At 39.7% G+C, this 15,900-nt stretch overlaps 1 protein-coding gene across 6 annotated transcripts in view; it reads right to left on the bottom strand.

Annotated features, from left to right (window-relative positions):
* MOB2 (MOB kinase activator 2) overlaps positions 1–15,900 on the bottom strand; it is a 108,091-nt gene that overhangs the window by 44,578 nt on the left and 47,613 nt on the right. Inside the window, exon 1 of one of the 6 annotated variants that reach the window (XM_068193926.1) lies at positions 8,614–8,847. The exons of 4 other annotated variants lie outside the window; for them this stretch is intronic. In XM_068193926.1, the coding sequence (XP_068050027.1) occupies positions 8,614–8,651 (38 nt within the window). In that variant the 5' untranslated portion in view covers positions 8,652–8,847. Of the gene's footprint in view, positions 1–7,144; positions 7,177–8,613; positions 8,848–15,900 lie in introns of those variants that run through there. One more of the 6 variants, XM_068193924.1, reaches the window with a different exon arrangement.

Consider the following 15,900-nt stretch of genomic DNA (forward strand, 5'->3'; position numbering starts at 1 on the left):
CCACCTCTCTTTTTTCAGAAGTCATATTCCAACCATAGAGAAATTAATTTTTTTTAGTGAAAAAATTAAATGAACCTGCAAAAAATCCGATTTCTTTCAGTTCCTACACAGGTACCTCAGCTTGTGCTTGTCAAGGTCAGACTCAACAGCCTTTTAGAGCTTAGGAAAAAAAAATGTAGTAACCCTAAGTGCAGTGTCTTGAGCATATTACAAAACACAGCACTTAACCCCATAAAAATATTTAAATATGTAGTCAGTGTAATACCTCTTCAGGAACTGATGGTTCTGTGAGCCATCACTCATTAGAAAAATCTTCTCACAGTGTCCATGAAATCAAATTATAATGAAAAAATTATTAAATGCCCCAGAGAAAATGCCTTGTTACTGTATCTTGAAGACATCCATAATTAAAACCAACTGGGAAGGCAAACACTTGTCTTGAAAAATAATGTGCTCAACACCTTTGAGTAATGTAGCTGCATGACTGCTGTGAAATAAAGCACCCAGACCAATAAACCCAACAAGCACAGAGTCAGCAGCAGTGGTGCTGCAGCTCCCCCCATTCAGCAGGAGCCTCTTGCCAATGCATGAAGTTCCTAATCCTTAGCACCCCGTGGCATCACTGCTGTTCTTTCCCACATAGATGAAGTGTAAGAACTCCCATTTTCTTTTAGCTAAGCTGGCAGCACTAAGCAAAGTGATGGTGTATGCCGCACTGTTGGCAGGACACAGCCCTGGGAATGGGAGACTTTAAAAAAATCATTACCAGGTTTTGGTTTTGCTTTTTCTTCCTTAGCTTAAAAGGGGACCGTATTCAAGAGTCCCCTCAAGACAGCTACAAGGAAAGAAACTTCAATTTACATCATCATTTTTATAGGTATGGTTTGACAGTGGGCATGGGAAGAAAGCATGCTCCCATTCTCCTTTAATGGAAAGCCTGAATTCACTGAAAAATGCTTCTTAAATAGTTACAATTAATACAGTTATTCATTATCCTTTCACAGCAACAACCCATTAGAAAACCTTTAGTCCTCAGAGCATCTTAGGGGGAAAAAGCAGAAATAAACTCTCCAGTGCATATCAAGCTTCTGTATCTGCAATTGACAGTAAATGGTATAAAAGCTGACAGTTAATTTATTGCCTCTAGTTATTACTAATGAGCTATAAATTTGGCTGTTAATAGTTCTGGTGTAAAACAGATAAGTTATATGGCTGGTTTTAGTGGGCACTTCTTACCCTGCAAATATACCACTTTCATCATAAGGCCTGACCATAGCACGTACTCCAGAAAGCAGTTTACTTGTAGGGAGAGAGGGAGGTGGCAGAGAAGGTGCAAAAAAAAAAAAAATTAAATGTTAGCCATCTGAAGCGTTTAGTTGTTCCCTGTTCTGGCCCCAGATTGTTAATGGAACATCTCTGTAATACTCAAATCCTAAGATGAGTACTTCCTACCACCTGAGATTCTGTATAAGAGCAAGGATGACCATTCTCTTGAATTTGTATCACAACGCTGTTTTTTATCAAGAGGTGAGACATTCTCTTTAAGTACATACACTATGGAGGGATGTAAAAAAAAGAAAGAAAAAATAGAGGGAGGGAAGAAGACACACACACAAGACCTGCAACAGTACATTAATAAAATATCCATGAAGAGTTGCTGTTAGCTGTATGTAGATAAGCTAGGAGAAGGAACATATATTCCTATAAGTTGTCCTTTGATTTAAATATTTCCAAAAGTTGGGAGAAAAACTGATCAGGCCACTTTTAAGAGTATGTATCAAAATGAGCATACTTCTGTGCCACAGCCTGAGTCCTAATCACTTTTTCATATTAAAAAAAAAAACCAAATACTTTTCTAATATGATACTAAAGTACCAACTGAATAGCGTACTGCAGTTTCAGAACTACATTATAAAATTAGTTTACACTATATACCCCAGTGATCCATATAAATGCCTGACAAAGAGGTTACTCCCCCCCCAAAAAATTGATATTTAATGTAAATACTAATTTCTGTAAGTCATCTGCAGCATTCACCATGCAGAAGGCCCAGTTCCAAATCCATATTTGGGAATACCACTATTAATATAACAACAATGACTCACAGTGGAAGTTCTAATGAAATCTTTTATTTAGAAGCATTACATTTATAATACTTTCCCCATATAAGGCATGCAGCTTAAGCCTTTACACATACATTGTTAGCAAATATAAAAATACTTAAACTACTTTTGAATGCTCACGCATGCAAAAAAATTCCAAAGAAAACACATGTGAGATCATAAATCTTGTGTCATAGGACAGATCCTACGCGCACAGCTAGGCTGAACATAAAGGGCAATGGAATCACAGAACGGTTTGGGTTGGAAGGGATCTTAAAGGTCGGCCAGTTCCAACCCCACTGCAATGGGCAGGGAACCTTCCACTAGACCAGGTTCCTGAGAGCCCCATCCAACCTGGCCTTGAATACTTCCAGGGATGGGGCATCCACAACATCCCCATAATCTGTTCCAGTGTCTCACCACCCTCACAGTAGAGAATTTCCCCTCTTTCAGTTTGAACACTTACTCCTTGTCCTGTCACTACAGTTCCTGATAAAGAATCCCTCTCCTGCTTCCTGTAGGCTCCCTTCACATACTGGAAAGCTGCTGTGAGTTTTCCACACAACTTCCTCTTCTCCAGGCTGAACAACCCCCAACTTTCTACAAACTACTTTCTACAATTTTCTCAACCTGGATAGTTTAAATAGTTTAAATAAAATAAAAAAAAAAAAACCTCCCAACCATCTATAAAACAAACACCATTCCTGAAGGTGAAGATTTACTCAAAGATGCAGAATTACAATTCTAGAAGTGGTTTGGTATTTTTCACTGTATGTCAAACTAAGGTGGACATTAGCAGAAGTGCCCAGGAGGCATAAATAATGCCAAAATGCCATGAAATTGCTGCAAATGGAAAGCTATTGTCACCGCAGGGTGACAGGGAGACTACTGTCAGTCCTGCTCTTTGCTTTCAAGACCCTTGTGTTCATCATCACCCTCTTTCTCCAGCTTTTGATGGCTCCATAACCTCTCCGTGCTGTTCCTGCAGTAGAGCCAACAGGAAAACAAACGGGGCCTCCCTCAGGCAGAGCACAAGGAAGAGCACAGGAGCCAGAACCTGCAGGAATGAACCTTCCCAGCACAGCGGGGCAGCAGGGGTCAGAAACACTCAGAAACCCTTTCTGTGTGTGGGGAATGGCGTGAGACTGGAATCCTGTCCCCATCATTCAGCTGTGTCACTGTGCAGTTATGGAATGGCAGACATGGGATGCAGGGGAGTGGAGTGGGAGACTTGAGCAAAGTATTTTATAAAGGAAACTTCTGCTGTTTATAGCATGAGAGTATTTGCCACATTTTCCTTGTCCTCAGGGGCTGTTCTCCCTCTGTACACACCCAGCAGTCAGAGCTGCCTTAGATGTCTACATCCAAATACCATCCCTGCATACACTGCAGCAACCCTCCTTCTCCAAAAAGCAGCAAAAGAAGGGCATTTCTATGATATAAAAGAAGCCGTGTCACTTTGTAACTGAGCACTTGAATGAAGATCACTGTCAGCTTCAGAAAGCGTACCAGTAAACCTGTAACTAAATTACAAATGAGGAGAGGGCTAGAGCTGACCCAGAAAGTACTAAGATACCAGGCAGAGCTCAGCCAGGAGTGCTGGCATTTTGCACCTTGGCTTGCATTTTCTGACACCATAAAACATTCTGAAGACTACTCTCCAAAAAATGGATTCCCAATTTAAAAACACCCTGGAGTGGATAATCTACGTTTTTGGCCCTAATCTGATATGTTTGTGCTGTGCTTTCCCAGGATAACAGTCTGTACTGCTACCCTTAGATTTCCCCTTTTTTCATGACAGAAAATGTGGTAATTTGGGAGGACTGTAAAGAAGTTCAAACAGCTGTTTCTCCTCAGATAAGATATTTGGGTGTTCATACTACCTCAGTCTGCCAGATGAGCTATTTCAACAGGCTTTCATGAGCTGTTTGTCACATCCTTCAAAGATATTTTTCCTGCAGTTGCAATGAGACTTAATAAAAAGGCCTTCTGAAGCAGACTTACTATGTTCTTTCCCATTTCTACTTTTTTGGGCAAAACAAACATAAGATACTACTTTCTCTCCTTGGCTTGCTTTACGTCAGTACAAGATGGAAGCGCTCAAGAAAACAAATTCTTTTTCAATTTCAGGACTTGGCTCAAGATCAAAAGTCATTAGTTTAAAGCAGTGGCTTGGAAAAGAGGAAGCATCTTGGGGCCAACAATATTTTTTATCAGTCAGTGAGCATCCATTAATCATTAAGATATTCCAAAGTATTTTGTTCCCATCCAACTGGAATTTGTTTCAAGGCAGTGGTTAGTTCTGACTGTGATAATATATAATCACCTTCATGTACATACAGACCTGAGATAAATGCAGGAAAAAAAAAATTCCCTTCCATGCAGAGTGGAACTCAAAGAACATTTTTCACAAGGGCCCAGGGCATTGCTGAGCAGAGGGGAGGTGTCCCAACTATTTGAACTCTCAGGTGTAACACTGATGAAACAACATCACAAGTTAAACACAGGGTTTTTTGAGAAAAAGCGAGCAAGTGCTCCTCAGCAGCACAGGCACTGAGGTGCTAAACTGCAAATACTGCATTTTCAAAGCTTTCACCCCCACCAGATTTCTGAATGCATGATCCAGCTATATGTTCTTTTGGCATTGAATGTCCCAGGAAAACATGCCACGCAGCAGTTATTCAGCAGTGGAGAGTCAGGTAGGGCACAGATGAGAAGATAAAAATCATTTAATTAACATCGAAACGTTTTAAATTGTGCTACACATTTGTTTCAGCAAATAATCTCGTGCACATGCTGTTCAGTTCCATCACCATAGGTTTGGGATGGCCTCTGTGCAGGAGTTGCAGAGATTATTGCTCAGTTTTAATAGCCATCAGTTGACAAGCTCCTGAACCTGAACTTTCAGACCAAATGTGGTTCACTTGGCCTTGTCAAAATTACCGTGACAAGCAGAAGAGAATCATCACGTGGCTCTCTGGCCAGGGACATCAGAAAGGCCAGCGTGGGTGCAATTTTTACCTTGTAGGCTGTTGGTCAGTATTCCCTGTGCTATGGGGAGGGAAGTCAGCAAGCTGCCAGCTGTCCAACAGAGGTGCTCACTTGTACAACTGGACAATCTACTTAGCACTGCAGCAAAGCCTTCCTGCAGAGGGCATGGCCTTTGTGCAGGGACACCAGGAGGACACAGTTCTGTCTGCAGCACTGTGAAGGTTATAGGAATGCATAAGCCTGTACATTATGATCTAAAAGACACAGGAAGTTTGACCTGTGACCAAAGTTCAAGCTGTGTTGAGGTCATATCTTGTGAAATGCATGCTTGGATTTATACCCTTCCTTAAACTCAAGTCATGAGGAGAAAAAGGGGAAATAGATGTGTAGTAAACAGTATTTGTTATTTGACACCCTAACGGCCTGCAAAGACTTACACAGAGTATCACTAATTCCAAATGGTAAAGGGACAAGAGAAGACAAAAGAAGAAATAGCAATTGCAAAGAGAAAAAAAAATGATGCTGCAATGATTACAGTGCCAGTGCATTTTTCACTGTCACTGTGTCACAACACAGCACCAAGCAAATAAATTAATATCTCCCAAGCTAAGATGACCTTCAAAAGAGATCGTTTATACAAAGAAACTTTGCAATGCAAACAAGTACAATCAGCATACGACAGGAAAGTGCACAACAGCAACGCTGATTTAACAACATGGTCAAAGAGATGCTGGCAGGTAAGATTTCTACCCGAATCTCAGCAAGATAAAGTGGGGCTTCTAACTCAGTGTCCTCTGATGAATCTCAGCACCAGATCCCTCTGTCTCCACAAGCCTAACAATTACCCACTTCAACAAGCAAGAGCAAACATGCCCATGTCCAGTGAGACCTGCTCAAAGAATACCTATAAATCACTGTTTCTAAGTGAAACTCTGGATTTTAGTTGTACTTCATGTTTATGTTTGTACAGTTCTTACACTAGTGTCAAATGAGGTGCAGTGGAATAGCAGAAAAGGGAGGCAGGGGAGGTTTTTTGCTGGTATTAGGTTGAAAAGTATCTTCAAGTATCTTCAAATATCTTCAAGTATCTTCCCTTGCAATCTCTCCCCCCCTTTATGAGTTTACAACTGCAATCAGAGCCTGACCAAATCATACCAAATGAAAAAAAAACTTATCATCATGAGGACTTTTGCTACATGTCCTTGTTTACAACCCCCTTTTTTCTTGTTTAGTTTTGGGGATGTTTTGGGGGTTTTTTTGTTTGTTTGTTTGTGGTTGTTTGGTTTTTTGTTGTTGTTGGTCTGGGGGTTTTTTTGTGTGGTTTTTTTTTTTTAATAATAAAGTTTTCATGCACAGCACTGTAAAAAGCACTGCCACAGTAACTATCTGCCCTACAACACTCCACCCCAATGAGCTCCCCTCTCCTCAAGTGACCTGCACAACAGGATGCCTCTCCACCTGACAAGTGGAACATGCTGTCCCAAACAAAAACCCTTGAAGATCAAAACAAGCTTTTCTGCTGACATGGCAAAAGTTAAGGCTAAACAGGAAAACATACTTGAAGCTCTTTTTCCATTACCTTGCATTATTAAACCATCTAGGCAAGAGATAAACATAAAAGGAATTTCTTTAATTAGATAAATCAACTCCTCAGCATCTGTTGTTTAATAAAGTAAAGGAGATCAGCATGTTAGAATCAGATAATATTGAAGTCTCCCACAAACTCACAGCTGAAGCTTCTTTTTCATGCAAGCATTTGGATGCCCCTGGTTTTACTCACTGTAATACAACACTTCCAGTTAAATGCTTACTGTAAAATGTAATGCCGGGTACACACTGGGCCACAACAAGTGAAATTCCTTAAAAAGATTATGCATCATCTCACAAGTTAGAACAAGGCAGAACAGATGCACAGGGTGATCTTGCACAATATATTTCCCTGAAGTTCTATACCATGCATTCATTTTTAATAAAACTCAAATCACTGAAAGATTGTACTTCTTGTAACTAAAGTCTAAAAAAATTCCTTTAACATAAGCAATATCCATTACCTTTTGCTTTTCAGCATAATTTCTTAATTTACTCTCTAAGATAATCTCTCAAAGGTCACAAACCTCTGCAAAAGAGCCAAATTAATTAGAATATATTCTTAGCCTCTCTCTACTACAAACCCAATCCCACTGAGGGACAAATTCATCAGCTTAAAACCAAACACTGTAAGATAGTAACTTTCAATTATGTTTGATCTTGTATGCAGTCAGATAATGGCATTTTTATTACAGTAATAAAAAAATGTTAAGGATGCGCCACGAAGACGTTAACACCCATCTACTTTGCCATTAAGAAAACCTAATCCAAATCAAATTTTGGATTTTTGAAAAAATCCTTCTAAGCTGAATTGGGCAAACCAGTGCAGGCAAAAACCAGTGCAGTCCAGCTGAACACTTAGCCAAAGTATTCCCAATCCATCTGGGCTGAGATCTGCCTCTCCTGTGCAGAGATTGCCACTCAGCTGCAGCATGGACCGTGAGTTTAAGGCACCGTGGGGTTGGTCTGCACACCTGTACTCTGAGGCACATCCAAAATACATCTGGGCTTTTCAGGAGTGCAGCACTAAGGCAGCTGCACCATGCAGCACGTACCTCAGCACTTACTCATTACAGAGGGTTAAAGGCAGCTAAGTAAAGTGACACTCCAAGGCTAACAACTTTCTTCATTTGTCAAGTCACCTGCCAGCTGCAAGCAGTTACCCCTGCACAGGGCAAGCACAAGTCCTCTTCAACCAGCTAAGCTGTGCTCAGAAATAAAACTTACATCATATGAAGACACACAAGAATCTGCTTTACTAAAAATCAAACACAATTATTTTAAAAAAACCCAATCACCTGAAAATTCTCTCTTTTCAATTTTTATAAAATTCCTTGAACAAGGAATATTTAGTTCATTATCGTCTTTGCAGTTACAGTATATTCTCTGTTACAGAGAAGATGTAACAGCAATCAGAGAGAAATAAAATCTGTATTTTTAAAACCACAAAGCTAGTAAAGTAACTCAGAGTAGTAGTTTCAAGTAGTAAAAACTTAAAACTAATTTTTCAGACTGGTGAAATTTAAAGTAATTTTTGTATTCTGTGTCAGGGAGCATCACATTTAATGAGTTTAGCTCTTTTTTCTACCAAAAGCTGGAAAAGATTTGGAATAGTTACCACAGGCGCTTCTTCAGGAATCACAGAGTTCCTAATGCTTCATGGCTTTACTGAGCAGATCCGCCTCATTTTAACATATGGACAACTCTAACTTGCCCCCACCAAATGCACTACAAAAGCAAACCTAACAAGATGCAGAAGAAAACAAAGCTGAATAAGCTGCACATTTCCTATGCTGTGATCCTCTGTTCTTTTTGAGACAAAAGACATGGCCATTATTTCATGCACCCGGTCACTAGAGAGGAAAATAAAGGCTTCTGTTTTCACGTGGTTTTAATGATGAAGTTTCAAAAGAGGATGCAGGCTCTTTCTTACCCGTTCAGTGTGTATGACCCATTCCTCCTGAGTCTCATACTTGCAGATAAGAATCTTAGGAAAAAGTCCAGAATGAGGTGGTTTGTCCTCTGCAACACCAGAACACAGGCACCTGCTTGGTGGTTGTGCTTTTTGTTCACCAGGGAATCTCTTTCCTGTTTCTCTGAGTCATCAGCGGGGAACAATGCGAAACCACCAGCAGCGCCACTGAGCAGGAAGCCCAGAGGAAACTGCCTGCAGCCCAACAGGAGTCTGGAGGTGTAAAGTCTCCCCAAAGCACCTCTCGCAAAACCTTGGAGCCCACTACGGAAACGCAGCAAAAACTCAGAGAAGTTTTTTATAAAGTACCTAGGGCTCTCTCTGCACGTGCAAGGATAAATTCTGTAGAAAGCTGCAGTTGATCAGGGAGCTGCTCTTCTTCTGAACAGCCTGAAAGCAGCTCCAGATCTCCCTCCTCCTGCTCACCAGCCCTGCTGCAGCTGTTACTCAAGCACCCCCTCAGAGCACAAGGCAACTAAACAAGAAGCCCTAGATAACAAATACTCAGCCTTTTTTGTTTTGGTTTTTTTAATCTCCCCCCAGCATCAAGTTAGAAATTACACACGTGGAAAGGGACATACGATTAGTGGTTAAAAGGCTTATTTTCCTTGCAGTAGGTTAAAAACAGGCAGATCTAGTCACGCTCAAATGCTGCAGGGAAAAATATCCTGTAGCAGTCCAGTGTGGGGCGAGCTGCCCTGCATAAATCACAGCATCGCAGTGTCTCTGATGAGGCTGTTCTCCTCCCCTTTCTGTTCACCCTGATAGCAGTGAACCAAACAGCTGCACAGCTTAATGTCTGCTGAGTCTGCCACACAATGCAAAAATCACTCCAGGTAGCTGTTGATCATTTACTGTCTGAGAGCAGATCAACAGCGACTTAAGTTATAAATCCTGTGAAAAATATTCTTATCAATGGATGTTGAAATGACTATCACTTGTGGCCCAGGTGAAACTGCTCTAGGATAATGGGAAAAGTGCACACTAGACAAATATAAAGATTAAATATTCACTACCTAAAAAGCAGAAGCAATCAATCCCATAGAACTCTGGCCCAAGTAAAACATTTTTCTTATTTGAATGGCTCAAATGTCTAAAGACAGTATGCTTGTCAAGCTGCATTTTTATTTTAAGTAGTTTAATACTTATAGAAAACCAGCTTTAAAAAAAGGAGAATTACTTTAATTCATCATAGGTGCCTCAGATTATACAGTTAGGTGTAATCAAGAATATATAGGGACTATAGATGACAAATGTTGAGAGAAAAAGAGTTACACTGAATTACAGACTGAAGAAATCAATGTGGTCCTGCTGATAAAAGGCAATGAGACTGAGTTGCACAAACATGCTGCATCTGCAGAACAGAAATTCTCAGCATCTATCTGGCCTAATCTGGAGCACTGTGCTCAACCCATGGCACCCTAGTTGAAGGCAGATGTAGAATTAGCTGGAGTCCAGAGAGCATGAAGATGTTTATCTATCTTACAGATGCGAAAACTGAGGGAGAAAAACAAGACAACACCTTCCAAGAACATAAAGAGAAAGAAAACGAAATTTTCTCCTGCTCTATCCATCACAAAGGCATTTGAATTAAGCAAGAAACACAGCAGGCTAGGATTCTTTTGCTTGGTATGTGTATTTGGGTTTTAAGTACAGGAATAGATTACAGGGTCTGCATTACTGCAGGCCCTTGAGATGACTGTGCTCCAGAGCTGGGGACTGACTAGGTGACTTCTGCAGGTGTCTCTCATCCCTACCTTTCTATGATTTGCTCCCAGTTCTAGCTGGTAGAAAGAAACTAAAATCGTGCTGTGTAACCATGACACAAACTAGCTCAAGTCAAACCAGACTAGAGCATGCTTTCGAACTTCCTCCTCAAAATAAGACAGAGTGGCCAGGACTCCACATAGGTCCAACACATTACAAGCACAGTGGTGGCAGCCCTCTGTTTTTATCATATACTTTCTGGGAGAGAATGATACCTCATGTTCTTCTCAGCTTTGCAGAGATCCTGCCTATGGATGGCTGGCACCAGGGGATAATTATTCCAGTTGCTATGGTCAGGCCCCACTGTCCCTCAAGATTCCCTATGGCCACAGAACAGCTCAAAGTCAGGTCCCTGCAGGCAGCTACCTTCCTACCAGTGCTGAGTAAAGCACAGACACATTCTTGGAAGCTTATCAAAGTAAATTAGGATGATTTATTTGGCTAATAATTTAGAGAATAAAAAAATAAAGGTAAAGTTAATAAATTAAAAATGCTATGTAAAGATAATTTCTAAATGCTCTGCAAATCCATCTCAAATGAAAACTTGTACTCAGTTCTCTTCTTGGAATATGTTTAGAGAGGTCACCTGAAATCCAGGCTCAGAGTAAAATCCAGGTTCTGGTATGTTTGCAGTTTTACTGGAAATAAAAGATACATCTGACAGTGTAACTGAATCATATAAGACACAGGGCTTTCTTTGGGTATCTACTAATTTGCATTGCAGGTGCACCAGCACTATGGAACATGGGAGCTGTCATGAGGCGATGTCTGATAACTATTACTTAACAGCAATTGACTATTCTAAACTGGAGAATAACTCTTTTTTTTTTTTGTAATAATAATAATAATAATAATAAGAAGTGATTGTCCCACAGCTTTTTTTTAAGTGCCTTTCTGGATACAAAATTTAAGTGATTTACCCATTAGTTTTCTGAGCAGTTTGCTTTCACTGACAACCTAATTTTGTTTTAAATGAATTTCAGAATTCTGCTGCTGAAAGCAGATGCTGTTTTTTTCAAAACTCTACTTCTGCACAAAGACATCAATTCCTTTTTTTCTTCTTCACTCCCCCATGCTCTTCCAGGATTACAGCAGCACAAGGGTATGTGTTCTTTAACATCTCCATCTGAAAACTATTATAGGAAACCAGCAACTAAATATAAACTGTCCAATCAGTGCCAGAGTCAGCCACATCGATGCTGGGATCCCAAAATTCTATCATGGACAAAAGAACTTATCACAGGAACACAGCTAAGCCTACTTGCCAACACAACCACTTCAGAAACAATTAATTTCTGCTTCAGAGAAGTCTTCTGGAGAAATGTTTTGTTAACAGAGATTAAAAAGCCTCTTATTTTCAGTCAACATAAAGATGATAAACTCGCTGAATAGGCAACTCCACGGTGAGGCAATGTGCTATAGACATTATCTCCTACAGTATTTTCACTTAGCTGCACCTAAAGAAATCTTTTTCACCTCTCTCCCTACACATACACATTCCAGAGACCATTCACAAGCTGAATCATCCTCACTGTGGTGAAGGCACATGGGAGAAGGGAAAACATCTTTATGTCTCCTTAAGATCCCTTCTGACAAATAAAGTGTTTGTACAGCCCACTTCTCTTTTATTCCCTTTCCCAAGCAGAATCCATAAACTTTAGCATGGATTTTTTTTGTTCGCAGGCTAAACATTCATCCAATTACTGCTCCACTTCCAAGGGGAATTTCAACAGCACCATTTGGCCTAGTTATTCTGGACACTAGCTCAAAGAGCAGTTCTTTAGGTAACATAAATTAACATGGATGATTTACCATTTTCAACCATGTCCCAGCTACTCTGAGCTTTGAAAACATCATTAAAAGATCTATTTCAATTCCTATTAAATAAATTCCCATTTAGTAAGGAAATGTACATGTTAAGTAAAAGGCTGAGTACTGAAGAGAAAAGCCAGTCCTCCACGACTTGGACAGACTTACAGTACACTCAGAGCTTAATTATTCATCCAGGGGGAGCTTTGCATATGAATGAAACATCTTTCTACATCTAAAAAGAAATATTCACTAGCAACCTCAGTTCTCTGCATCTGGTCAGGAAAGAGAGGAGACAGAGTGCCCATATGTACCCTATTTGCCAGAGCCAAGGTTTTCACAAGTGTTAAAAAGTTACTTCTACAGTGTATTTATTATTACTTTACAGGCGTATTGTTTGTCCTCTTTTTGAAAAATCTATTTGACTACTGAAGAAACAATTTGCTCTCTTTCTCCTGCAAAATACCCACTAACTTAATGCTTAACCTTGTTTTCTACTGTCTTGCATCATAACTTGTATTTAAGGACTGTCCAAGTTAATTCCCAAGATAAAAAATGAAGTACTGAACTGTTACAATAAACAAATTTAGGACTGCTTTTCTGGGCTGATTATATACTTGCAACACTGCACCAAACAGTGGGTCAGCCAGATTCACTTTACTTCTACCTAAATATTTACATAATTCAAACTCAATTAAAACACTGATATTACAGGAACAGAGATCTTACATACCACTATGAATTGTTGCTTCATAGGGAATGGAAAAGTAAAAGAGGAGAACTGGAAATTGGACTCTAAAACATAGCTAGATGTAAACGTTATCCCCAAATTCTTCTGATTCATTTGGCATGTGATGATAGTGCTGCCTCAGCTTCAGAGATGAAAAGATTACTTTGCCAAACTTGTAAAGAAATCCTATTACTCTGGAGATTTTGGCTTAGTATTGAAAAGAAACAAAAAAGCCCTGTGTGGGGACACTGCAATTGTCAATATACAAATGAAAGCCATAATAAATTTCCTATAACCAAAGAGAAAGCCATAACAGGGGAGAAGTCTTTAATCTGCTTTTTAGGAGAAGATTTTTGGTTTGGTTTGGTTTTTATAATGAATACAACAGGCAGTCTTGATTTAAAGCAAAAATGACAGCAGCACTGAAAGGGTTATTGCAAGCAGTTTATAATAAGCAAAGGAGGACAGTGTTGGAGAAAGTTACAGAACTGTAATAACAGAACAGAATCCGCCTGGAAACGGAAAAGGGTGGGTGAGTGGTTTCTACCGGACCAGGGCAAAAGCCAGAGTTTATAAATTTAGAAAAAAATACACACCCACACAAAACGTCTCAAGAGGGTAGGGGACAAGGGGGGGAAAAAAGAAAGCAAAACACACACAGCATTTTACATGGCCTTTATATAAATTTTGCCCAATCATTCTTAGTGGACATCTGCCCATGACTTAATACAGGAAAGACCAAGCTTTCAGTGTGTGCCAAACTGTCTGAAACACGAATCTCTGGCACACTGCCTGCTTTGATCCCCCACTTGGGGCAGTTTCTGGGAGATGGGTTTCGAGCAAATGAACACAGACATTGCTCTTTGGCAGGGCCAGCCAAAAGAGTTAATGTAATGTGAAGTTTGGTACTGGACTTCATGGTACTCAAGTGCATTCTCTTCAATTTACTTTAAATGATTTTTAGGTTTTAAAACCAGAAGCAACTGGGCAGAATTCAGTAATTACTTGGTGTCAGAGAGAGGTCCTTACACAGGGTTAACAAAACTACTGTGGCAAAAGAAATGCTTTAGTGGGAGGTGAAGGCTGCCCTGATTCATGAAGATGGGCATGGGGACAACAGGTATTTTATAGAATTCTGGCAAAGGGCTGTAGAGCATGAAGACCTCCATTCAGATCAGCCCCCAGAACTCTGGCCATCTCAAAGGAAGGCTCATAAAGTAACATAAAAAATAGCAAGAGAAGATTGATGTTCTTGGCAAGAGCAGCAAGCAGGTAATTTAGAGCAGGCACTGCCCCTTCAGCCCAAGAACAGGAAAGAACTGTATGAGTTACCAACATGCTCCACCCAACAAATCCCAGTCGGTATAAAAGTGTCTGCTGCAAAATTTAGCTAATGATATAATCCAGGAGAAGTGTGGAAGTACCACAGAGGGAGAACAGGAGAGATATTTCTGAGAAAGAAACTTTAGCTAAAATTAAACACGACCAGGCACATAGAAGTCCCTGAAGCCTACAAAACAAGCAGAAAGAAAAACAGTCAAGTTTTCTATGGCACAACTGGCTTCTTTCCTTTTATCCTTTTTTTTTTTTTTTTTTAATTTAGCCAAGTGGTCTTACACTAAGGTGCTAAAAGCTACAAGCAATACTTCAACTAAAAAAGTTTAAAGCTAGATTGGTTTTGTTAATAATGAAACAGTACCCAGATTCCAATATAAAAACCTCATATCCAACAAGTAAAACTTTTTTTATAGAGAACCCTTAAAAAAAGTAAAGGAAGGAGAATTCTTTAAATACTAGAAAAAGGCTGTCATTTTGGTCAAATACAGGACAAATCGTTAAAAACAATAGGTATCAGGACTGGACAACACACGTGTAAGTTTTATAAAACAGATCACATACCATATATAGGTGAGTACAACAGGTATATAATATGTGCTCAGTAACTATAATATTTTAAATTTGAAACAAATTAAAAGTCCCAGGCCCACACTCTGACTCTCCTTTTAAACTTGATTATGAGCTTGGTCTTGCACATCCTCCCCAGTATCCTGAGAGATTCAATCATCTCTTCCATTACCACCCTCGCTACTGCAGGGACACACTGAAGGGACTCTGGCATGCCCCTCTCACACGAGAGTAAAGGAAATTTACTTCAATCCCAAATTCAGACTGCCAATACAGATGCTTACTGCAAGGTGTTATAAATTAAATTATTCATTCAAGGAATTTAACATTTACAACTGTAAATGAGGACAAATCGGGCAGCCAGTAAGCTGCTCTTTTGCAGCTCCTAATTCAGAAGGGGCTGTGCAAAAGTAAGCAAAAATGCTTGCTTGGTAAGGCACACACTGATGAGCTCTCTGCACTTCAATATGCAGCACAAATCTCAACAAAGGAACACTTCTGCACCCATGGAATATGGCTGGCTTTGACCTAAGGAATTATGTGTGGGAACTGGGGGTAGGACACCAAGGATTAGCAACAAGAAAGTGTAAAACCAACACATACATTACAGGAAAATAACTACAATCAGAAGCTTTAAGCTAATCTATCAGTTGCTGACTGGTATGAAAAGAGGACAAAAGTGGAAAATTGAGGGTATCAGGAACAAATTCTGATCATAAATAATATCATCCTGCATTTGCAGAGTCACCTATCAGACATCCTTTATGCTTTACCTTCAGAGAGAAGCAGATTGACTGTTTCAAAAGAAATAAATACAGTATTATTTTTGCAGATTATTCTGTACTTGAAATTAATGGACATAATGAAACAGCTTCTCTGAAGTGCTAAGTGAAAAATCCTTTGTGTGTCAGGCAAAGGCAGCAACATAAATCATTTGAACACTGGCTTTTTTAGGTGATCCTAACAAAGCCCTTACCAAATTTGACTTGGGCTGATGTTATTCACATTTTTGCTGGATCCTAAATGTTCAACAAAAA

This window comes from Anomalospiza imberbis, chromosome 6, assembly GCF_031753505.1.
Source record: "Anomalospiza imberbis isolate Cuckoo-Finch-1a 21T00152 chromosome 6, ASM3175350v1, whole genome shotgun sequence".
NCBI lineage: Eukaryota > Metazoa > Chordata > Aves > Passeriformes > Viduidae > Anomalospiza > Anomalospiza imberbis.